The following is a 17,945-nucleotide window of genomic DNA, read 5'->3' as shown; positions in this document are numbered from 1 at the left end:
TTTATGACCTGCTTCAGGGGTGAGGGGCAAAGGAAGGTCAGAGGCCCCTTCTCCACATGCTGTTTCTCCAATTATTTTGACTTAAAATATTCAAAATGCCAAGGTGCCATATTTGGGGGTTGGCGTGTCCTGAACCCCATCACAGGCCAGGGTGATAAGAAATCAAGGGTGGGGGGTGAGGAATTGGATCAAAAATATCAAAGGTGTGCATTTTCGCTAGACTGATTCAGCAGTATCTTGTCAAAACTAGACAGAGCCCAAGGGTGAGGATGAATTTTTAAAAAGACTCAGAGGAGCCTGACAAAAGTTTGGTTAAAATGGTGGGGGTCAGGGGGGTGTGGGGGTTGGCTGCGCATGGTGGCTCACACCTGTAATCCCAGCACTTTGGGAGGCTGAGGCAGGTGGACCACTTGAGGTCAGGAGTTTGAGACCAGCCTGGCCAAAATGGTGAAACCCATCTCTACTAAAATACAAAAAGTAGCCAGGCATGATGGCATGTGCCTGTAATCCCAGCTACTCGGGAGGCCAAGGCAGGAGAATTGCTTGAACCCAGGAGGCGGAGGTTGCAGTGAGCCAATATAGCACCACTGCTTTCCAACCTGGGCGATGGTGTGAGACTCTCTCTCAAAAAAAAAAAAAAAAAAAAAAGAGTTTTTTGTCAGCTGAGCATGGTGGCTCATGCCTTTAGTCCCAGCACTTTGGGAGGCTGAGGCAGGTGAATCACTTGAGCTCAGGAGTTCAAGACCAGCCTGGGCAAATGGTAAGACCCCATCTCTATAAAAAATACAAAAAAGTAGCCTGACTTGGTGTGCCTGTGGTCCCAGCTACTCAGGAGGCTAAAGTGGGAGGATCACTTGAGCCTGCAGGTGTGGAGGGTTGCAGTGAGTGAAGATTGTGCCACTGCACAATCCTGCTCCAGCCTGGGCAACAGAGTGAGAGCCTCTTTCAAAAAAAAAAAAAAAAGAGAGAGAGAGAGTCTTTGTCATTAGAATACGTCAGTGAATTCTAATTACAAAAGACAAATATTTCTGCCCTGTGGGCTTATATTTGGGGGGAAGGGGAGACAATAGCATGATGAGAAATTATATAGTATATTACAAGGTGATAGATGAGTTAAAGGAAAAATTTTAAACAAAAGGTATAATCATGCCTCTCATACAAATATAAAATTAATACATGACAGACTTCAATTAACTCATTAATTAATAAATGAATCAGTTAAGAATTACTTAAAGTCTGAGTGTGACCTATTTGCAAGCTGACAAGTTAGCCTTTCACAGCTCCCACAGGTGCTAGCAGAGGACACAACACTCCTGGGTCAGAGACAAAGGACCATATTACTCATAGCAATTGCAGTAGCCAGAGTATCGGCATTTTCCTACACCAGTTCCTCAAGCCCCCAATCCCCCAGGGTAACATGAAGAGGGGCAGGCAATACCAACAAAAGTATTGAGTTGTGTAACAAGAGAAGATCCCTAAGCTTAGGGAACCCCAACCTTTTATACTAGACAGTAAGCATGCCTGTCCTTTGCTCTGGAGAGAGACATTATATCTTCGAAAGCCATAAGCAAACTACTCTTTGAGCCAAGGGGAGACATTCTCTTTCTTCCAAGGCTGTTTGCTAAACAAATATCCTTGAAAATATAGTCCAGAACAAAGGTAGTCAGCGCGTCTACTCAAAACATGCAGAAATGTCAGAGACCCAAAGAGAATTGTCTACTAACACAAATAAGAGGGTACAACTGGTTCAAAGGAGAAGTCAAAGCAAACACATATACAGGCAATCAGAAATGCTGAAGTGAATTTACAATTAGAGGCAAAACTGGTCAATATGTTTAGGGCAGTCAACTGCATCACCACCAGGCACTATTTGCATTTCTATGTATTAATACTAGAATCACTTACATTACTATCATTTTTCTACAACATAGCTCAAAGACAATGACAGGTGAAGGTAACCTATAAAGGTACAACTACAAGACATTTTTGCCCATTTCAAAGTCTTTCACACATGCTTACTTCAGCAGCACATATACTAAAATTAGAACAATACAGAGAAAATTAGCATGGACTCTGCACAAGGATTCCATGCAAATTGATGAAGCATTCCATGTTTTTGTGGATTGGATTAAGAAAATATGGTACCTGTACACCATGAAATACTACACAGCCATAAAAAAGAACAAAATCATGTCCTTTGCAGCAGCATGGAGGCAGCTGGAGGCCATTACCCTAAGCAAATTAGCACAAGAACAGAAAACCAAATACGACATGTTCTTACTTATAAGTGGGAGCTAAACATTGGGTACTCATGAACATAAAGATGGCAACAAGCCCAGGTGTGGTGGCTCACACCTGTAATACCAGCAATTGGGAGGCCGAGGAGGGAGGATTGCTTGAGGCTAGAAGTTCGAGACCAACCTGGGCAATGTGGCAAATTCCTATCTCTACAAAGAATACAATAATTAGCTGGGCCTGGTGGTGTGTGCCTGTGGTCCCAGCTATTTGGGAGGCTGAGGTGGGAAAATTGCTTGAGCCCAGGAATTCAAGGCTGCAGTGAGCGGTGATTGTGCCACTGCACTCCAGCCTGGGTGACAAAGTGAGACCCTGTCTCAAAAAAAAAAAAAAAGGTCAGGAATGTAGGGCAGATAAAGGGGCAGTGGTTAGAGTTAAGTTTTAAATAGGATGGTCAGGGTGGCCTCAATGAGAAGGTGAAATCCAAAGACTTGAAGGAAGTGAGGAAATTCATCATGGGGAGGGATAAAGGGCAATTCAGGAAGAGAGATCAGCCAGTGCAAAGATCCTGAGGCAGGTGCATGCCTTACTTGCCAAAGGAACAGCAAGGAGACCAGTGTGCTGGAGTAGAGTGAGTGGAGCAACAGGGGAAGAAGTAGAAGGTGGGATCAAGGATGTGTTAAGTGCCAGATAATATAGGGCCTTAAAGATTTTTGAAGGACTTTGGCTTTTACTCTATGTGTCATGGGAGGTCATTGCAGAGTTTTAGGCAGAGGAATAACAGTGATTTGACTTAGGTTTAAAAAGTATCCCTTTGACTGACGTGTTGGAAATAGACCATGGCTGGGTGGAGAGGTCAGGGGAGAAAGTGAGTACAAGCGTAGAAGCAGGTAGACTAGTTGGAAGGTTATTTTGGTAATCCAGATGAGAGAGGATGGTTGACGATGGCTCAGACCAAGATGGCGGCAGTATTACTGAACTGAACCTCCCCCGGCACGGTAAAGCCAAACATCTACACTGAAGTTTGCAGTAGGAGAAAGGAGGGCATTTATTTGCAGGATGCCAAGCAAGGAGAAACAAGCAGTTCACACTGAAGATCCGACCTCCTGGATGGCTTATAAACAAGGATTTTTAAAGGCAGGGGTACATTTTAGGAAAGTAGAAGTTACAGGCAAAATCATAGGTCAATCCATGGAAACTATACCTTGGTTTGGACCCTGAAATTGGGATATCTTGAGTATCAGGGGGCCTTACAGGTGGACTTAGAGATTCTTTGATTTGTAATTGGTAGAAAAAGGAAGGCTTTTTCAAAAACTTGAGGTCAGCAGGAAGGAGTGTTAAGGTTTGGCCTGTGGGCCTGACTCTCTCTAGGCCCCTCAGGAAAAGATTTATAATCAAGGGCAGTGGTCAGAGTTGGGTCCTCAGTTCTCCCTTATCTATTATGTCTACTCAATGGTGGTCAGCATTTTCCATCTGGTGGATTCTGGGTTTCTGAAACCAACTCAGGGACATATGTTAAGATGTTATCTTTACTTTCTATAGGGAACCAAACATCCTGTGGCTCTAACCTTCTTGGGTGGCTATTATTTTAAGGTATTTTTACCTTCCTGTTTATTAAGTTCTTCAGTTACTTCTCAAGGCTAGCTAGGTGCCTGGTATTTCTCTTGAAGGGACTCAAGATTTTCCTTTATTTCCATGTTTGGGGGTGGTGGGCAGAAGCCTCCTGAGACAGGGTCCCTGCTCTGTCTCAGCAGTGATGAGATGTGGCCAATCCTATTCTAATATATTTTGAAGGTTGAACAGCTGATGGGTTGGCCGTAGGGTATAATAAAAGAGAATAGTCAAGGATACCTCCAAGGCTTTCTGCCTGAGCAACTGGAAGGATGGAGATGCCACAACTGAGATGGGGAAAGTGTAGGTGGAGCAACTTTGGGGGACACTCACCCTCTCTGAGTCTTGCCTGTTAAATGGCTGGTTCAGATAGGGTGTGCGAATCAATTTGGACTGCTATAACAAAATACCTTAGACTGGGTAACTTAGAAACAACAGAAATTTATTTCTGTCGGTCCTGGGGGCTGGGAAGTCTAAAATCAAGGCACCAGTAGATTCAGTGTCTGGGGAGAGCTCTCTGCTTTATAGACAGCATCTTCTTGTGGCATCCTCACATGATAAAAGGGGCAAACACTGTGTCCTCAGATGGCATAAGGGCTGGGGAGCTCCCTTCAACCTCTTTAATGAAGACACTAATCCCATTCATGATGGAAGAGCCTTCATGACTTAATCACTTCCCCAAAGTCCCTACCTCTTAATACCAACACAATGGAGATTAGGTTTCAACATGAATTTTGGAGGGACACATTTCAGACCATTTCACCTCTATCTTTAGGAGATTAGTCCCATAGTTTGAGAGTAAAGCAAGGTCAGGAAGGGAGCAATGTAACATTCATCCTTCTTTATTAACTCTGCCTGGAACAGGGATGAGATCTTGTTTCCATCACCTCTTTGGCCATTGGGTTCCACTCCAATTCGCTTTCAATAAAAAGGTTAGGGGTAGATGGTGAGGGACAGGAACAGGTGATAACCATGTATTAGTTATCTATTGGGCATAACAGAATTACCACAAACTCCTGACCTACAGAAACTATGAGATGATAAACGTGTGTTGTTTCTTAGTGGCCTGAGACAGCACACACTTATCATCTCATAGCTTTTGTAGGTCAGGAGTCTGGACACAACTTAGCAGGGTCCTTTGCCAGGCTGCAATCAAGGCATCAGCCAGGACTGGAGGTCTGTGTTCTCATCTGGAAGCTCAACTGTGGAAGGACCCACCACCCCACCTATGTTGGTTGTTGGTAGCATTCAATTCCTTGTGGTTGTAGGACTGAGAGCTTCAAATTCTTGCTGGCTGTCAACTGAGGCTGCCCTCAGCAACTAGAGGCTTCCCTCCACTCCTTGCCACCACATAGGCCACCTACATGGCCACTTGCTCCTTCATAGTCATCAAGGAAAAGCATAAGAGACAGTCCTGCACAATGGGCATTTCAGTCTTGTGTAATGCAATCACATACATCCTGTCACCTTTGCTGTACTCTGTTGGCTAGAAGCAAGTCACAGGCCCCATCTACACAATCAAGGGGAGGGGATTACACAAGAATATGACTACCAGGAAGTGGGGATCATGGGGGCCACCCTAGAGTCTGTCTGCCACTAAAGTGCCTACTACGTGCCAATTCTGGACTAAGCACATTCATACGCATAGCCCACTTTCAGTCTCTCAATCCCTTTGCATGGTGCTTTTATTTGCCCCAGTTTTATGAGGAAACTCACACTTAGAGAGATGAAGCTGGAGCACTGCGGCTTGGTGTTCAAACATGAATCTGTCTGTCTCTGAGTCTGGGCTCTTTCTATGGCGTCTAAACTGAATCACCCCAGGGAAGGAGGTATGGGGAGCAGGAAGGTGTGATTCAAGACTCTGGATATGACTCCCCCTCTCTTTCTCTCTCCCAACCCCAGTCTCCAGTCGGAAGAAGGCTGTAGAGGCAAAATGCAGCCTGGCCTGCGAGTACCTGAGTGAGGAGGATTACATGGACTTGCTCTGGACCACCCTCTCTGAGTTTCCAGGTGAGGGACCTGTGCAAGGTGAAGCTGTGTGAGGCAAGCCTGGGAATATGGCAATTGTTCAGCTGGTGGCTCTGTCTACCCTACCTGGAAGCAAATCCCATTTTTAGTCAGTGAGGGACTTTGTTTTTCAATCCTTAACTATAAGTTGTCAAGAACTGTGAAGGGGCTGAGATGTTACCCTACTTGAAGACTGTCAAGTTAAGCTGCCCAGTTTCATGCATGCTGGCAGAAGACATGAGACTCCTGGGTCAGAGACAAAAGACTATTATAGCAAGCAGCTTGAGTAGTACCTTGGTGACTGTTTCCCTTGCCCCCAAGTCCCATGGGGATGATGAGGAAGGACCCACGTGGAGGCTACACATGCAATGGATTTTCAACACAGCTGGGGAACCCCAAGCTTAGGGAACCCAAATATTTTATAATAGCCTGCCAGAAACCTCCCTAAGGGAGACATTATCTTTATTATATTGGACAATAAGCCAACCTGCCCTTTGCTCCAGAGGGAAACAGTATCCCTATCTTCCAAGGTTGTTTGCTGTACAAACAACTCTGACATGGTAGCCTGGACCAAAAGGGCAGCTGATCCCTCTGCTCATAAGATGTGTAGAAATATGAGAAACCCATGGAGAATCATCCTCCAACACCAGGCACACTGGAAAGGAACAGTAGAGTGTCAAAAATCCAAACCTGCACATGATGCAAAGGTGATCTATCTTTTTTTCTTTTAAGAGGAATAATTATTACAACTACAATAACTTCTAGTATTTATTGAGTACCTGTTGTATGCCAAGGCCTGTGTTAAATGTCTTACAGATGCAATCTTATTTAATCTTGTGAAGTCGTTTAGTTATTCCCATTTTACAGCTGAAGAAACTGAGGCTCAGAGTGGTGACATAATTTGCCCAGTGTAGCAGAAACTGTTCCCGCAACTTGCAACTGCCAGGATTCTGTGCCTGAAGACTATCTCAGAAGGAATGAGAAGTGTCTGTATCTAAAAGCAAGCAAGGTAGCTGGAAGTGCCAAGGAGTTAGCACCTGGGAGCAGCCTTTAAACAATACTGTGGGATTTGGTGGACAAATACCCCAGCGTCCTTGCCCATCAGCAGGAAAACTCCAAGGCGCATGTTCTATGCTGGCTTTTGAGTCCCCCCAGTGGAATTCAGCTCCAGTTGCCCACAGTAGTGGGCAACTGCTTGATACCCACCTTTTGTTTGTTGCTTTCCCTTCCCAAATTTACTTCCCCACTCTCCTGCTGGTCCTTTCTTGGATTACCTCCGAAGTCGATGCCTTGCACTTGCATCCTTGTCTCAGGGTTTGCTTCTGGGAAAACCCAACTACGATACTGAGTACCCCACAGCAGGCAGGGCTAAGACCTGTGCTGCCACCCTAGAATTCAGAGTCTTCAGTCCCCTACTACACTGTCTATCTTTCCTCTAAAACCCTTTCCCCACATAGCTTAGTAGGTAAGAATGAAGGCTCAGAAGTTAAACTCAGCATTTGCAATCTCCATTTCTGTGACTTTAAGAAAGTCACATTACATGACATTTCTGTAACTGGAAGCAGTCACCATTTCTGTGATTTTACCTCTCTGAAACCCAGATTCTTCTTTATTTACTATGTGTATTGTTTTATTTGGTTTTGTTCATTAATGTGCCCCAACCTCCTGAAACAGTTCCTGACACACAGTAGGTGCTCATTGACTGAATAACTGTGGAAAAATGCTATTCGATAAATTAATAGCATTTATTTTAGAGGATCGTTTTGATGACTAAACAAGATTATGGATGTAAAAATGGGGCCGGGCACAGTGGCTCATGCCTGTAATACTGGTGCTTTAGGAGGCCAAGGCAGGCAGATTACCTGAGGTCAGGAGTTCGAGAGCAGCCTGGCCAAACGATGAAACTCCATCTCTACTAAAACTACAAAAATTAGCTGGGCATGATGGCGTGCACCTGTAGTCCCAGCTACTCAGCAGGCTGAGGCACAGGAATCGCTTGAACCCAGGAGGCAGAGATTGCAATAAGCTGATATCACATGCACCACTGCGCCCCACCCTGGGTGACAGAGCGAGGCTCTGTCAAAAAAAAAAAAGATGTAAAAATGCTTAGCTCAAATTCAGTTATTATTATTACTAATAAGCACTATGCTATACTGCCTCTACTGAGGTAGAGTGTGTTATTTTTTAGGCCCATTTTATAGAAGAAGAAAATGAGGCTCAGAGGAGGTAAGGGACTAGCCCAAGACCACATGGCAAGTTAAAGGGAAAATGAGGCATTAGAACCCAGGCATTCTGTTCCCTGGATTCAGTGAATGTCATCATTCAGGCTCCTGCTGGTGCCTGAGTTAGTTATCTATTGCCAGGTAACAAATCATCCCGAAAATGTAGTGGCTTAAAACAATGCACACTTATGATCTCACAGTTGTTGTGGCTTCTCTGGGTGTTCTACTTCAGCATATTTCATGTGGCTGCAATCAAGGCATTGGCCCAGGATCTGTAGTCTCATCTGAAAGCTCAGCTGGAGCAGGATCCACTCCCATGCTTACTGACATGGTTGCTGGCAAGATTCCATTCCTTGAAGGTTTTTGCACTGAGGGCCTCAGTTCCTTGCTGGCTGTTGGCCAGAGGCTACCTTCAGTTCCTTGCCAAGTGGCCTTCTCCATCAAAGCAAATATATGAGAAGGGCCAGGGAAAGAGAACACCAAGACAGAAGTCACAGTCTTTTATCACCTGACCTCAAAAGTGACATCTTATCACTTTTGCTGTCTTCTAGTCATTAGAAGTGAGTCACTAAGTCTAGTGACTTAGGGATGATACAGGCTGTGCTACGAGGGTGGAGGGCATTGGGAATCACATCGGAAGCTGCCTATCTCTCCCCACTCCCCTTCCAGGTGTCCTTGTGACTCTGTGGATTATTGACCGCCTGGGGCGCAAGAAGACCATGGCCCTGTGCTTTGTTATCTTCTCCTTCTGCAGCCTCCTGCTGTTTATCTGTGTTGGAAGGTAGGTGATCTGCAGGCCTAGGTATGAGTTTGAGCACAGGTGGAGGTGTGGGTGCAGGTGTGGGTGCAGGCCCAGGTAGATGTGCGGGCCAGGTGTTCATGTAAGCCCAGGTGGAGGTGCAGGCCCAAGTGTGGGTGTAGGTGTGAATATGGGTACAGGTACAGGTGTGAGTGCATGTGTTGGTGTATGCCCAGGTATGGGTGCAGACCCAGGTGTGTGTATAGACCCAAGTGTGGGCACAGGTGTGGGTATAGGCCCAGGTGTGGGTATTGGCCCAAGTGTGGGTGCAGGTGGGGATGCAGGCCCAGGTGTGGGTGTAGGCCCAAGGGTGGGCACAGGTGTGGGTATAGGCCCAGGTGGGGGTATAGGCCCAAGTATGGGTGCAGGTATAGGTACAGGCCCAGGTGTGGGTGCAGGTGTGGGTGCAGGCCCAGGTGTGGGTATTGGCCCAAGTGTGGGTACAGGTGGGGTACATGCCCAGATGTGGGTGTAAGCTCAAGTGTAGGTACAGGTGTGGGTGAGGCCCAGGTGTGGGTATTGGCCCAAGTATGGGTGCAGGTGTGGGTGCAGGTAGGGGTACAGACCCAGGTGTGAGTGTAGGCCCAAGTGTGGGTGTAGGGTGTGGGTGCCGGCCCAGGTGCGGGTATTGGCCCAAGTGTGGGTACAAGTGGGGGTGCAGGTGTCAGTGCAGGCCCAGGAGTGGGTGCAGATACAGGTAAAGGTGTAGGTGTTCATTAGGACTGAGGGTCATGGCTGCCTCACAACTGGATAAAAGATCAGGGTCTCTGATGGGGGTTGTAGTCAGGGGAGAACTTTGGCCCCAGTTTTGCTCTAATGATGCCATATTTAGACTTTTGATATCATCTCCCAATGAGATCATAAATGTAGCTATTTATATATGTGTTAAAACTGTTAACTTGTTCAATGGAAATATTTCAAATAGACCGTTTTGTAATCCCGTTTTAACATTTCTCCATTTTTCCATTTGCCAAGAGCCTCAAAATATAGAAATGGCTTATGCCTCTATTGATCTCTGAGAGGCCCCAGACCACACCTAGTGAGGAATCTGTGGGCCACCTCCTGGTCTGAGGAAGATTGGGAGATGTAGCTTCGACCCTGAAATGTTAGTGTTCTGGGACATTTATGGGAACAATGGGACAGAGGGTTGGGATCAGAATTATCCTAAGAATACTAAATAGTGGTTTACTTTCCCCAGCTCAGCTGGCCCCTGGCTCAATTCCTGCTCCACCCCCAGCCAAATTCCTGTCTGAGCTTTCCACTATTTATATCACTTCTCCCTAATCTTGTGCCCATCCTGGGCACCACAGGTGTTCCCATCTCTCAGCCTGGTACTTTGAGGAATGATTAACTTACAAAAGCAGGACTGTCACGATGATACTGAAATATGTGTGCCTGCATGTCTGTATCAATGAGCGTTGGGGAGGGGTAACCTTTGCCAATTGCTAGGGCATTGATACTGCCTGGGAAGATAGGACTATGCTGAAACAAGCAGACAGAAAAAAATGCCATCATCTGCCTTTATCCTCCTCCTAGAAATGTGCTCACTCTGTTACTCTTCATTGCAAGAGCGTTTATTTCTGGAGGCTTTCAAGCGGCATATGTTTACACACCTGAGGTAGGAGGGGTGTCTGGGAGCTGCTGGGGAACGGGCAGTGGGGGGAGAGTGGCTGTGGGGGATGCTCTGCTTCCAGAAACCATTAAAAAGAATGAGGTGGTGGGCGCGGTAGCTCATGCCTGTAATCCCAACACTTTGGGAGGCCGAGGCAGGAGGATCACTTGAGCCTGGATGTTTGAGACCAGCCTGAGCAACATAGCAAGACCCTCTCTCTAAAAAAATAAAATAAAAATTAGCCAGGCTGTGGTGGCGCACACCTGTAGTTCCAGCTACTCAGAAGGCTGAGGTGGGAGGATCACTTGAGCCTAGGAGTTGAAGGCTGCAGTGAGCCATGGTCATGCCACTGTACTCCAGCCTGGGCAATGGAGCAAGACCCTATCTCAAAAAAAAAAAAAAAAGAATGAGGTGGATGTCTATGTATTGATGTGGACAAGATTTTAAGACATACTACTGAATGGAAAAGGCAGATTGCAGAATAATATGTATGATATGATACCATTTATGTATTTTTAAAATACTTTCTATTTTCCATGTGTATATTTTTGAACATATCTTGGAAGATACATTCCAAAGATATCCCTGATAGTAGGGCCCTATGAGGAGAATTTTCCTGGCAGTGGAAGTAGATCAGGAGAGAATTTAGGCATTTTGATTTTTTACAAGGAGGATATATTTCTATATTGTTTATGTAATTGAGTGAATCGAAATATCATGTAGAAATGCATACGGTATGCACTGAAGAAGTATGTGCTGAATAAGTAAGTGAATGAAGATATATGTGCAATATATAATCCAGAAAAAGCTAGAGGAATATACATAAAAATGTGACAAATCTCGAGTGTTGAGATCCTGAATGAGTTTTATATTTTCCTCTTTAAGTTTTTATTCTTTGCAAGCTTTCTACATTGAGCATTGCATTTGTTAAAACATGTTAGCTAATGTAACAGGGAACCCCCAAAGTGGAGGGTTTTGACACAAGAGCAGCTTCTCACTTATAAAAGAGCCCAGGCCAGGCACAGTGGTTCACGCCTGTAAACCCAGCACTTCGGGAGGCCGAGGCAGGTGGATCGCTTGAGCTCAGGAGTTCAAAACCAACCTGGGTAACATGGTGAAACCTCATCCCTAAAAAACATACAAAAATTAGCTGGGAGTGGTGGCACATGCCTGTTGTCGCAGCTACTCGGGGTGGGGCTGAGGTGGGAGGATCACCTGAACCCGGGGAGGTCGAGGCTGCAGTGAGCCATGATTGTGCCACTGCACTCCAGCCTGAATGACAGAGTGAGACCCTGTCTCAAATAAATAAGTAAATAAAATACTATAAAATAAAAGAGTCCAATATGGGTGTTCTAGGTTGGGGGACAGCTTTCCTCCTCCAGTGATTTGGGAACCCAGGCTCCTCGCATCGTGTGCCTTTCTTATCCAGGGATCTTGCCCCAGGGGACATTTGGCAATGCCCGGGAATATTTTGGATTGTCATAAGGTGGCATGGGGAGGCAGAAGGGCTGCTGGAATCTCGTGGGTAGAGGCCAGGGATGCTGCTAAACATCCTACAATGCACAGCAACCCCCACCTCCATGACAAAGAATGAGCCATCCCAAAACATCCACAGTGCCCAGGCTGAGAAGCCCTCTGGCTTAGGGCCATGGAGTCCTTCTCGCAGCCAGCAGACATGGGAAGGGAGAGGAGAAAACGTACCCTTCTTAATTACCTTGGGCTGGAAGATGCACAATCCCTTCTCACTTTGCCACTTAACAAAGCACGTGGCCCCTACTGGGTACAAACTGAGAGACTGTAAACATTTCCATCTCTCTCTTTATGAAATCCCTTGAAAACCTGTGACCCAGGCTTCAAGGTGAACTCATGAGAAGAAGGTAGAGAGCAACCCCTGAGTTGTGAACTTGTGGCAGTTCCTGGTGGAGGAGTCTTTGGGGAGCCCCCCCAGGACAGAGTGGACCCCTTTACTGGGTTCCCACCCGCAGCTCAGCCTCTTGCCCTAGGTCTGAGTTGAGCCTCCCATGCCCTTTGGGGTGAGGATCCCTGTCCCTTAAGGGCGTCACCAGCACTGGAGGGATTTGCCCTGACTTCCGGCCTGCCCCTGAGGTTGGTCCTATCAGCTTGGAGCTGGAGTGGTGGGAGGAACCTGCATGTCCCCATGCCCATATCCGGCTGCTGTGTTTCAGGTCTACCCCACGGCAACGCGGGCCCTCGGCCTGGGCACCTGCAGCGGCATGGCAAGAGTGGGTGCTCTCATCACTCCGTTCATCGCCCAGGTAGGTGCCGCCCCCAAATACAGAGGGATGGGGGGTGACAAAACCCCATGCATGGCAAGCAGTTACTACATGCCGACTGTCCCCAGAGCCCTCGGGTTGCATTCGCTCATTTTATCATAACAACACACCCGAGGACAGAAGAAATATTGCCTGCAGATGAGAAAACAGAGGCTCAGGGGCTAAAATGACATGCTCAAGGTCACGCAGCTGGAAAGTAGCCAATCCAGGAGTCAAACCCACGTCTTCCCTGTGAAGAAAATCCTTTAGCTGCCATATGTTTTGCTTAAAAACAATGTGGATGAAAACAAGTGGTCAATTGTGAGTGAATTAATGCAAGAACAGAAAACCAAATACTGCATGTTCTCTGGGAGCTAGACATTGAATACACATAGACATAAAAATAGGAGTAATGGACACTGGGGACCACTCGACTGGGAAGGAAGGGTGGGAGTCATGGGCTGAAAATTCCACCTATTGGGTACTGGGCTCACTACCTGGGGGATGGGGTCATTTGTACCCCCAAACTTCAGCATCATGCAATATATCTGTGTAACAAACCTGCAGTGGACCCCTTAATCTATGATAAAAGTTGAATTTTTTTTTTTTTTTGGGACGGAGTCTCACTTTGTCACCCAGGCTGGAGTGCAGTGGTGTGATCTCAGCTCACTGCGACCTCCGCCTCCCAGGTTCAAGCGATTCTCCTGCCTCAGCCTCCCGAGTAGCTGGGATTACAGGCGTGCACCACCACGCCTGGCTAATTTCTGTATTTTTAGTAGAGACAAGGTTTCACCACGTTGGCCAGGATGGTCTCGATCTCTTGACCTCGTGATCTGCCTGCCTCGGCCTCCAAAGTGCTGGGATTACAGGCATTAGCCACTGTGCCTGGCCAAAAAAAATTTTTTTTTTTTAACAAAAGGAAAGAAGGGTCAGGTGCTGTGTCTCACGCCTGTAATCCCAGCCCTTTAGGAGGCTGAGGCGGGCAGATCACTTCAGGTCAGGAGTTCGAGACCAGCCTGGCCAACATGGTGAAACCCCCATCTCTACTAAAAATACAAAAATTAACTAGGTGTGGTGGCAGGTGCCTGTAATTCTGGCTGAGGCACAAAAATCGCTTGAACCCAGGAGGCAGAGGTTGCAGTGAGCCAAAATTGCTCCACTACACTCCGGCCTGGGTGATAGAGTGAGACCTTGTCTCAAAAAGAAAAAAAAAAGGAAAGAAAACAAGTATGCCGACAAAATTTAGTGGAAAACAAATAAATATGCCAGTTCCTGCTTTTTGAATTAGATAATTAGACGTCATTGCAGAATTTTGCAACTCTTCGTGTGTCATGAAGCATTTGTATCTAGGGATCTTAGTAAGTCTTTTTGCTTTTTGAAAATCCAGGTTTTTTTCTGTTTGAATCACTTTTTTATTGAGGTAAACGTCACATAACAAAATTAACCATCTTAAAGGGAACAATTCAGTGGCATTCAGCACATTCACAGCCTTGGGCAACCACTGCTTCTATCTAGTTCCAAAACATTCTCATCACCCCAAAATAAACCCCTGGATCCACTAAGCAGTCACTCCTCATTGCCCACTTCCTCTAGGCTCCTGGCAACCACCCATCTGCTTTCTGTAGATTTGCCAAGTCTGAATATTTCAGAGAAATGGAATTTAAAGACGTGTTTAGCCAAGTGTTTCTATTCTACTTTGATTTTAGCCATTGTGTGGCACTCCTAACTGATGCTGGTTGAGAGCTCACCATGTGCCTCCACGGTGCCAGGTGCTGCCAGGTTCTTCCCATTAGGAAGTGACACCACTCTATGCCCATTTGGCAAATGAAGAAATGGGCTGGGCATGGTGGCTCACAGCTGTAATCCCAGCACTTTGGGAGGCTGAGGTGGGCAGATTACTTGAGGTCAGGTGTTCAAGTCCAGCCTGGTCAATTTGGTGAGACTCCATCTCTCTTAAAAATACAAAAGAATTAGCCAGGCATGGTGGCACATGCCTGTAGTCCCAGCTACTCCAAAGGCTGAGGCAGAAAAATTGCTTGAACCCGGGAGGCAGAGGTTGCAGTGAGCCAAGATTGCACCACTGCACTCCAGCCTGGAGACAGAGCGAGACTACATCTCAAAAGAAAAGAAAATGGGACTCAGCTCTGCCGTGTTGTTTGCCATGTGCCAAAAGCTAGGAAGTTGGCACAGGCACTGCACTGTTCCAGAGGAGAGAAGAGTTATAAGGAGCCCAGACTCAAGCTTAGCAGACCCAAGTTCAAATCCCAGCCCCATCCTTATTATCTGTATGAACTTGGGTAGGAACCGCTTATCCTCTTTGAGCCTCAGTTTTCTCCTTTGTAAAATGGGGATGAAGTACTTAGCTCATAGGGCTGTGGCATGGCATCTGTGTTGGTCCGTTTTGTGTTGATTTCAAGGAATACCTGGCTGGGCGCGTTGGCTCATGCCTGCAATCCCAGCACTTTGGGAGGCCGAGGTGGGTGGATCACCTGAGGTCAGGAGTTCGAGACCAGCCTGACCAACATGGAGAAACCCCATCTCTACTAAAAATACAAAATTAGCCGGGCGTGGTGGCAGAAGCCTGTAATCCCAGCTACTTGGGAGGAGAATCGCTTGAACCCTGAAGGCAGAGGTTGCGGTGAGCCAAGATTGCGCCATTGCACTCCAGTCTGGGCAACAAGAATGAAACTCATCTCAAAAAAACAAAACAAAACAAAAAAAACAAAAAAAAGAATACTTGAGACCAGGTAATTTATAAAGAAGAGATTTATTTGACTCACGATTCTGCAGGCTGTACAAGCATGGCACCAGCATCTGCTTGGCTTCTGGTGAGGCCTCAGGAAGCTTTTACTCATGGAGGAAGGCAAAGGAGGGGCAGGCGTGTCACAAGGAGAGAGAGGGACAAAGGGGGAGAGGAGGGAATCACCAGATCCTTTTTAGCAAGCAGATATCACGAGAGGGCCTGATGTTACTAATACTATTTGATGGTTGGCGATGTCTGTGCTTCAGAAGGGATGCTTTCACCGACCCGTGTCTCCTTCCCCTAGGTGATGCTGGAATCCTCTGTGTACCTGACTCTGGCAGTTTACAGTGGCTGCTGCCTCCTGGCTGCCCTGGCCTCCTGCTTTTTGCCCATTGAGACCAAAGGCCGAGGACTGCAGGAGTCCAGCCACCGGGAGTGGGGCCAGGAGATGGTCGGCCGAGGAATGCACGGTGCAGGTGTTACCAGGTCGAACTCTGGCTCTCAGGAATAGTGACCGATGGGGGACTGAGCTGGTCTTTGAGGCTGCAGAGCTTGGGGGGCTGGCAGGCCCCAACTGGGGCACTGATTGTCACTGCCGACATCAAGAACTCACCCAAGAGTACGACCTGGACCAACAGGGTTTTGTGTCTTGACTCAGTTTGCTCATCTTCATTGAGGTCCACCCAGGGATGGGGAGATGTTTGATCTAGGGGGTTCTCTGTATATGTGGTGAAAGCTTTGTTCATAACCTGTGGATCTACATGGGAAGACTACCCATATTAGGAGGGTCTGGTAATGCCAGCAACCAATCAGACACCACCCAGAGTCACCCGGCCAAACCCTCAGTGAACAACCAAAATATCTCTCTGTAGATACCGTCCAGGCTCAGGCCCATGTGACACCTGCTGTCCACCCACCGGACCTGTTCAGTAGGTTTCTCCCACACCCACAGCCCCAGGCTTTCTTCTTTGAAATTGCAGGTGATCTAGGTGTGGTCTGAGCAGCTATTTCCTGGCAGGGGCCCCCCGGTTTGCCTCCCTAGAGCCTGACCAGTGGATTCTCTGGCAGATGGACATGGTGCATTCAAACTGGAGCCACATGCCCCCACCCAGCCCCCTCTGGAGTTGCCATTGTTGGCACCAAGAGATCCAGATGTGTCCCTGGGGACAGCTGGTCTTGCACCGGGTGACAACCTCAGAATGCCGTTACCCCCTGGGAACTGAGGACTGAGGCCAAAGTGAATCAAGCTGAAGTCAGAGCACGGGCCTCCCCTTCTGAAGCAGCGAAGGCCATGGTTCCAGCTTCTTTCCTGGCCCCCTCCTTGGTCAGGCTGAATGGTGACTTTTTTTTTTTTTTTGAGACGGAGTCTTGATCTGTCGCCCAGGCTGGAGTGCAGTAGCGTGATCTCGGCTCACTGCAACTCTGCCTCCCGGGTTCAAGCAATTCTCCTGTCTCAGCCTCCCGAGTAGCTGGGATTACAGGTGCCCACCTGTACTTTTTAGTAGAGACAGGGTTTCACCATGTTGGCCAGGCTGGTCTCGAACTCCTGACCTCAAGTGATCCACCTGCCTCGGCCTCCCACAGTGCTGAGATTACAGGTGGGAGCCACCGCACCCGGCCTGAATGATGACTCTTGAGGGGAAAAAGTTTACTCAGGTTGCAGGTACAAAATCAAAAATCCAGGGCTTTGGGTTTTGTGCGTGGGTAGACAGCTGAATGGGCAGAGAAACCAGAAGGATGCTACACCCACCATCTCATCCCATGGGGATCAGGGGACCAGGATTCCCTGATGCGAAGCTGCTCCTCTGTCCAGGGACGTCTTGATCATTACACAAAGGCAGCCCCTGGAGTTCCATTCATGGAGCCTGCCGTGGAGTGGAGAGGGGTGGGAGGACTCAGGTGTGTGAAATGTATATGTTTTCAAAGGAAGCAGGGGGAGGCCAATTGGTTTTGAGTTGGTCTCCACAGGCAACATCACTTCTGGGATTTGGTTTACTGGACCCTTTTTTCCCATGGTGAAGGCAGGGGACATAGACAAGGAGGGAGGAAGCTGGCAGATCCCATCAAAGGCCAGAGCAGACAGACCTACTGCTTGAAGTAAACATTGCAAGGAAGCCAATTTGTGCGTTCATCTCTTATTAAAACATGTCAGTGATGGACATTGCAAGAGCCTAAGTTTATTCATTGTCATCATGTCTTAGTGACAGTCCAGCCTAATGGTCTGCCTACCTTTGTTCATCAGAATTCATCTCAATGCTTTAGTGTGATAATCTCCTTTCCAATGAGTGGGGAAAGACATACCGTTGGCAGCCAACATTGTGGCTGAGCTTGTTGGAGACAACACTTTCTTCTAACAGTGTGCATGTCATGATGGGGGACTTCTTCCAGCTCAAGTTCTAAATCAACTGCAAACAATACTGTGTCTCTAAAATGTGGGCTGCAG

General features: G+C 47.2%; 1 protein-coding gene and 1 non-coding gene across 2 annotated transcripts in view; both read left to right on the top strand.

Moving 5' to 3' along the window:
• SVOP (SV2 related protein) overlaps window positions 1-17,669 on the top strand; it is a 111,002-nt gene extending 93,333 nt beyond the window's left edge. The window contains exons 12-16 of the mRNA XM_003832516.6: window positions 5,749-5,856; window positions 8,745-8,856; window positions 10,411-10,492; window positions 12,673-12,762; window positions 15,807-17,669. Of these exons, the coding sequence (XP_003832564.1) occupies window positions 5,749-5,856; window positions 8,745-8,856; window positions 10,411-10,492; window positions 12,673-12,762; window positions 15,807-16,013 (599 nt within the window). The 3' untranslated portion in view covers window positions 16,014-17,669. The remainder of the gene's footprint in view (window positions 1-5,748; window positions 5,857-8,744; window positions 8,857-10,410; window positions 10,493-12,672; window positions 12,763-15,806) is intronic.
• LOC112436727 (U6 spliceosomal RNA) lies at window positions 2,012-2,118 on the top strand. The gene has a single exon (XR_003025433.1). It is a non-coding gene; the product is annotated as a U6 spliceosomal RNA (small nuclear RNA).
• Window positions 17,670-17,945: the final 276 nt, after the last annotated feature.

This window comes from Pan paniscus, chromosome 10 (assembly GCF_029289425.2).
Source record: "Pan paniscus chromosome 10, NHGRI_mPanPan1-v2.0_pri, whole genome shotgun sequence".
Lineage (NCBI taxonomy): Eukaryota > Metazoa > Chordata > Mammalia > Primates > Hominidae > Pan > Pan paniscus.
The sequence above is the reverse complement of the archived record's forward strand: the minus strand, read 5'-3'. Positions and strand labels throughout refer to the sequence as shown.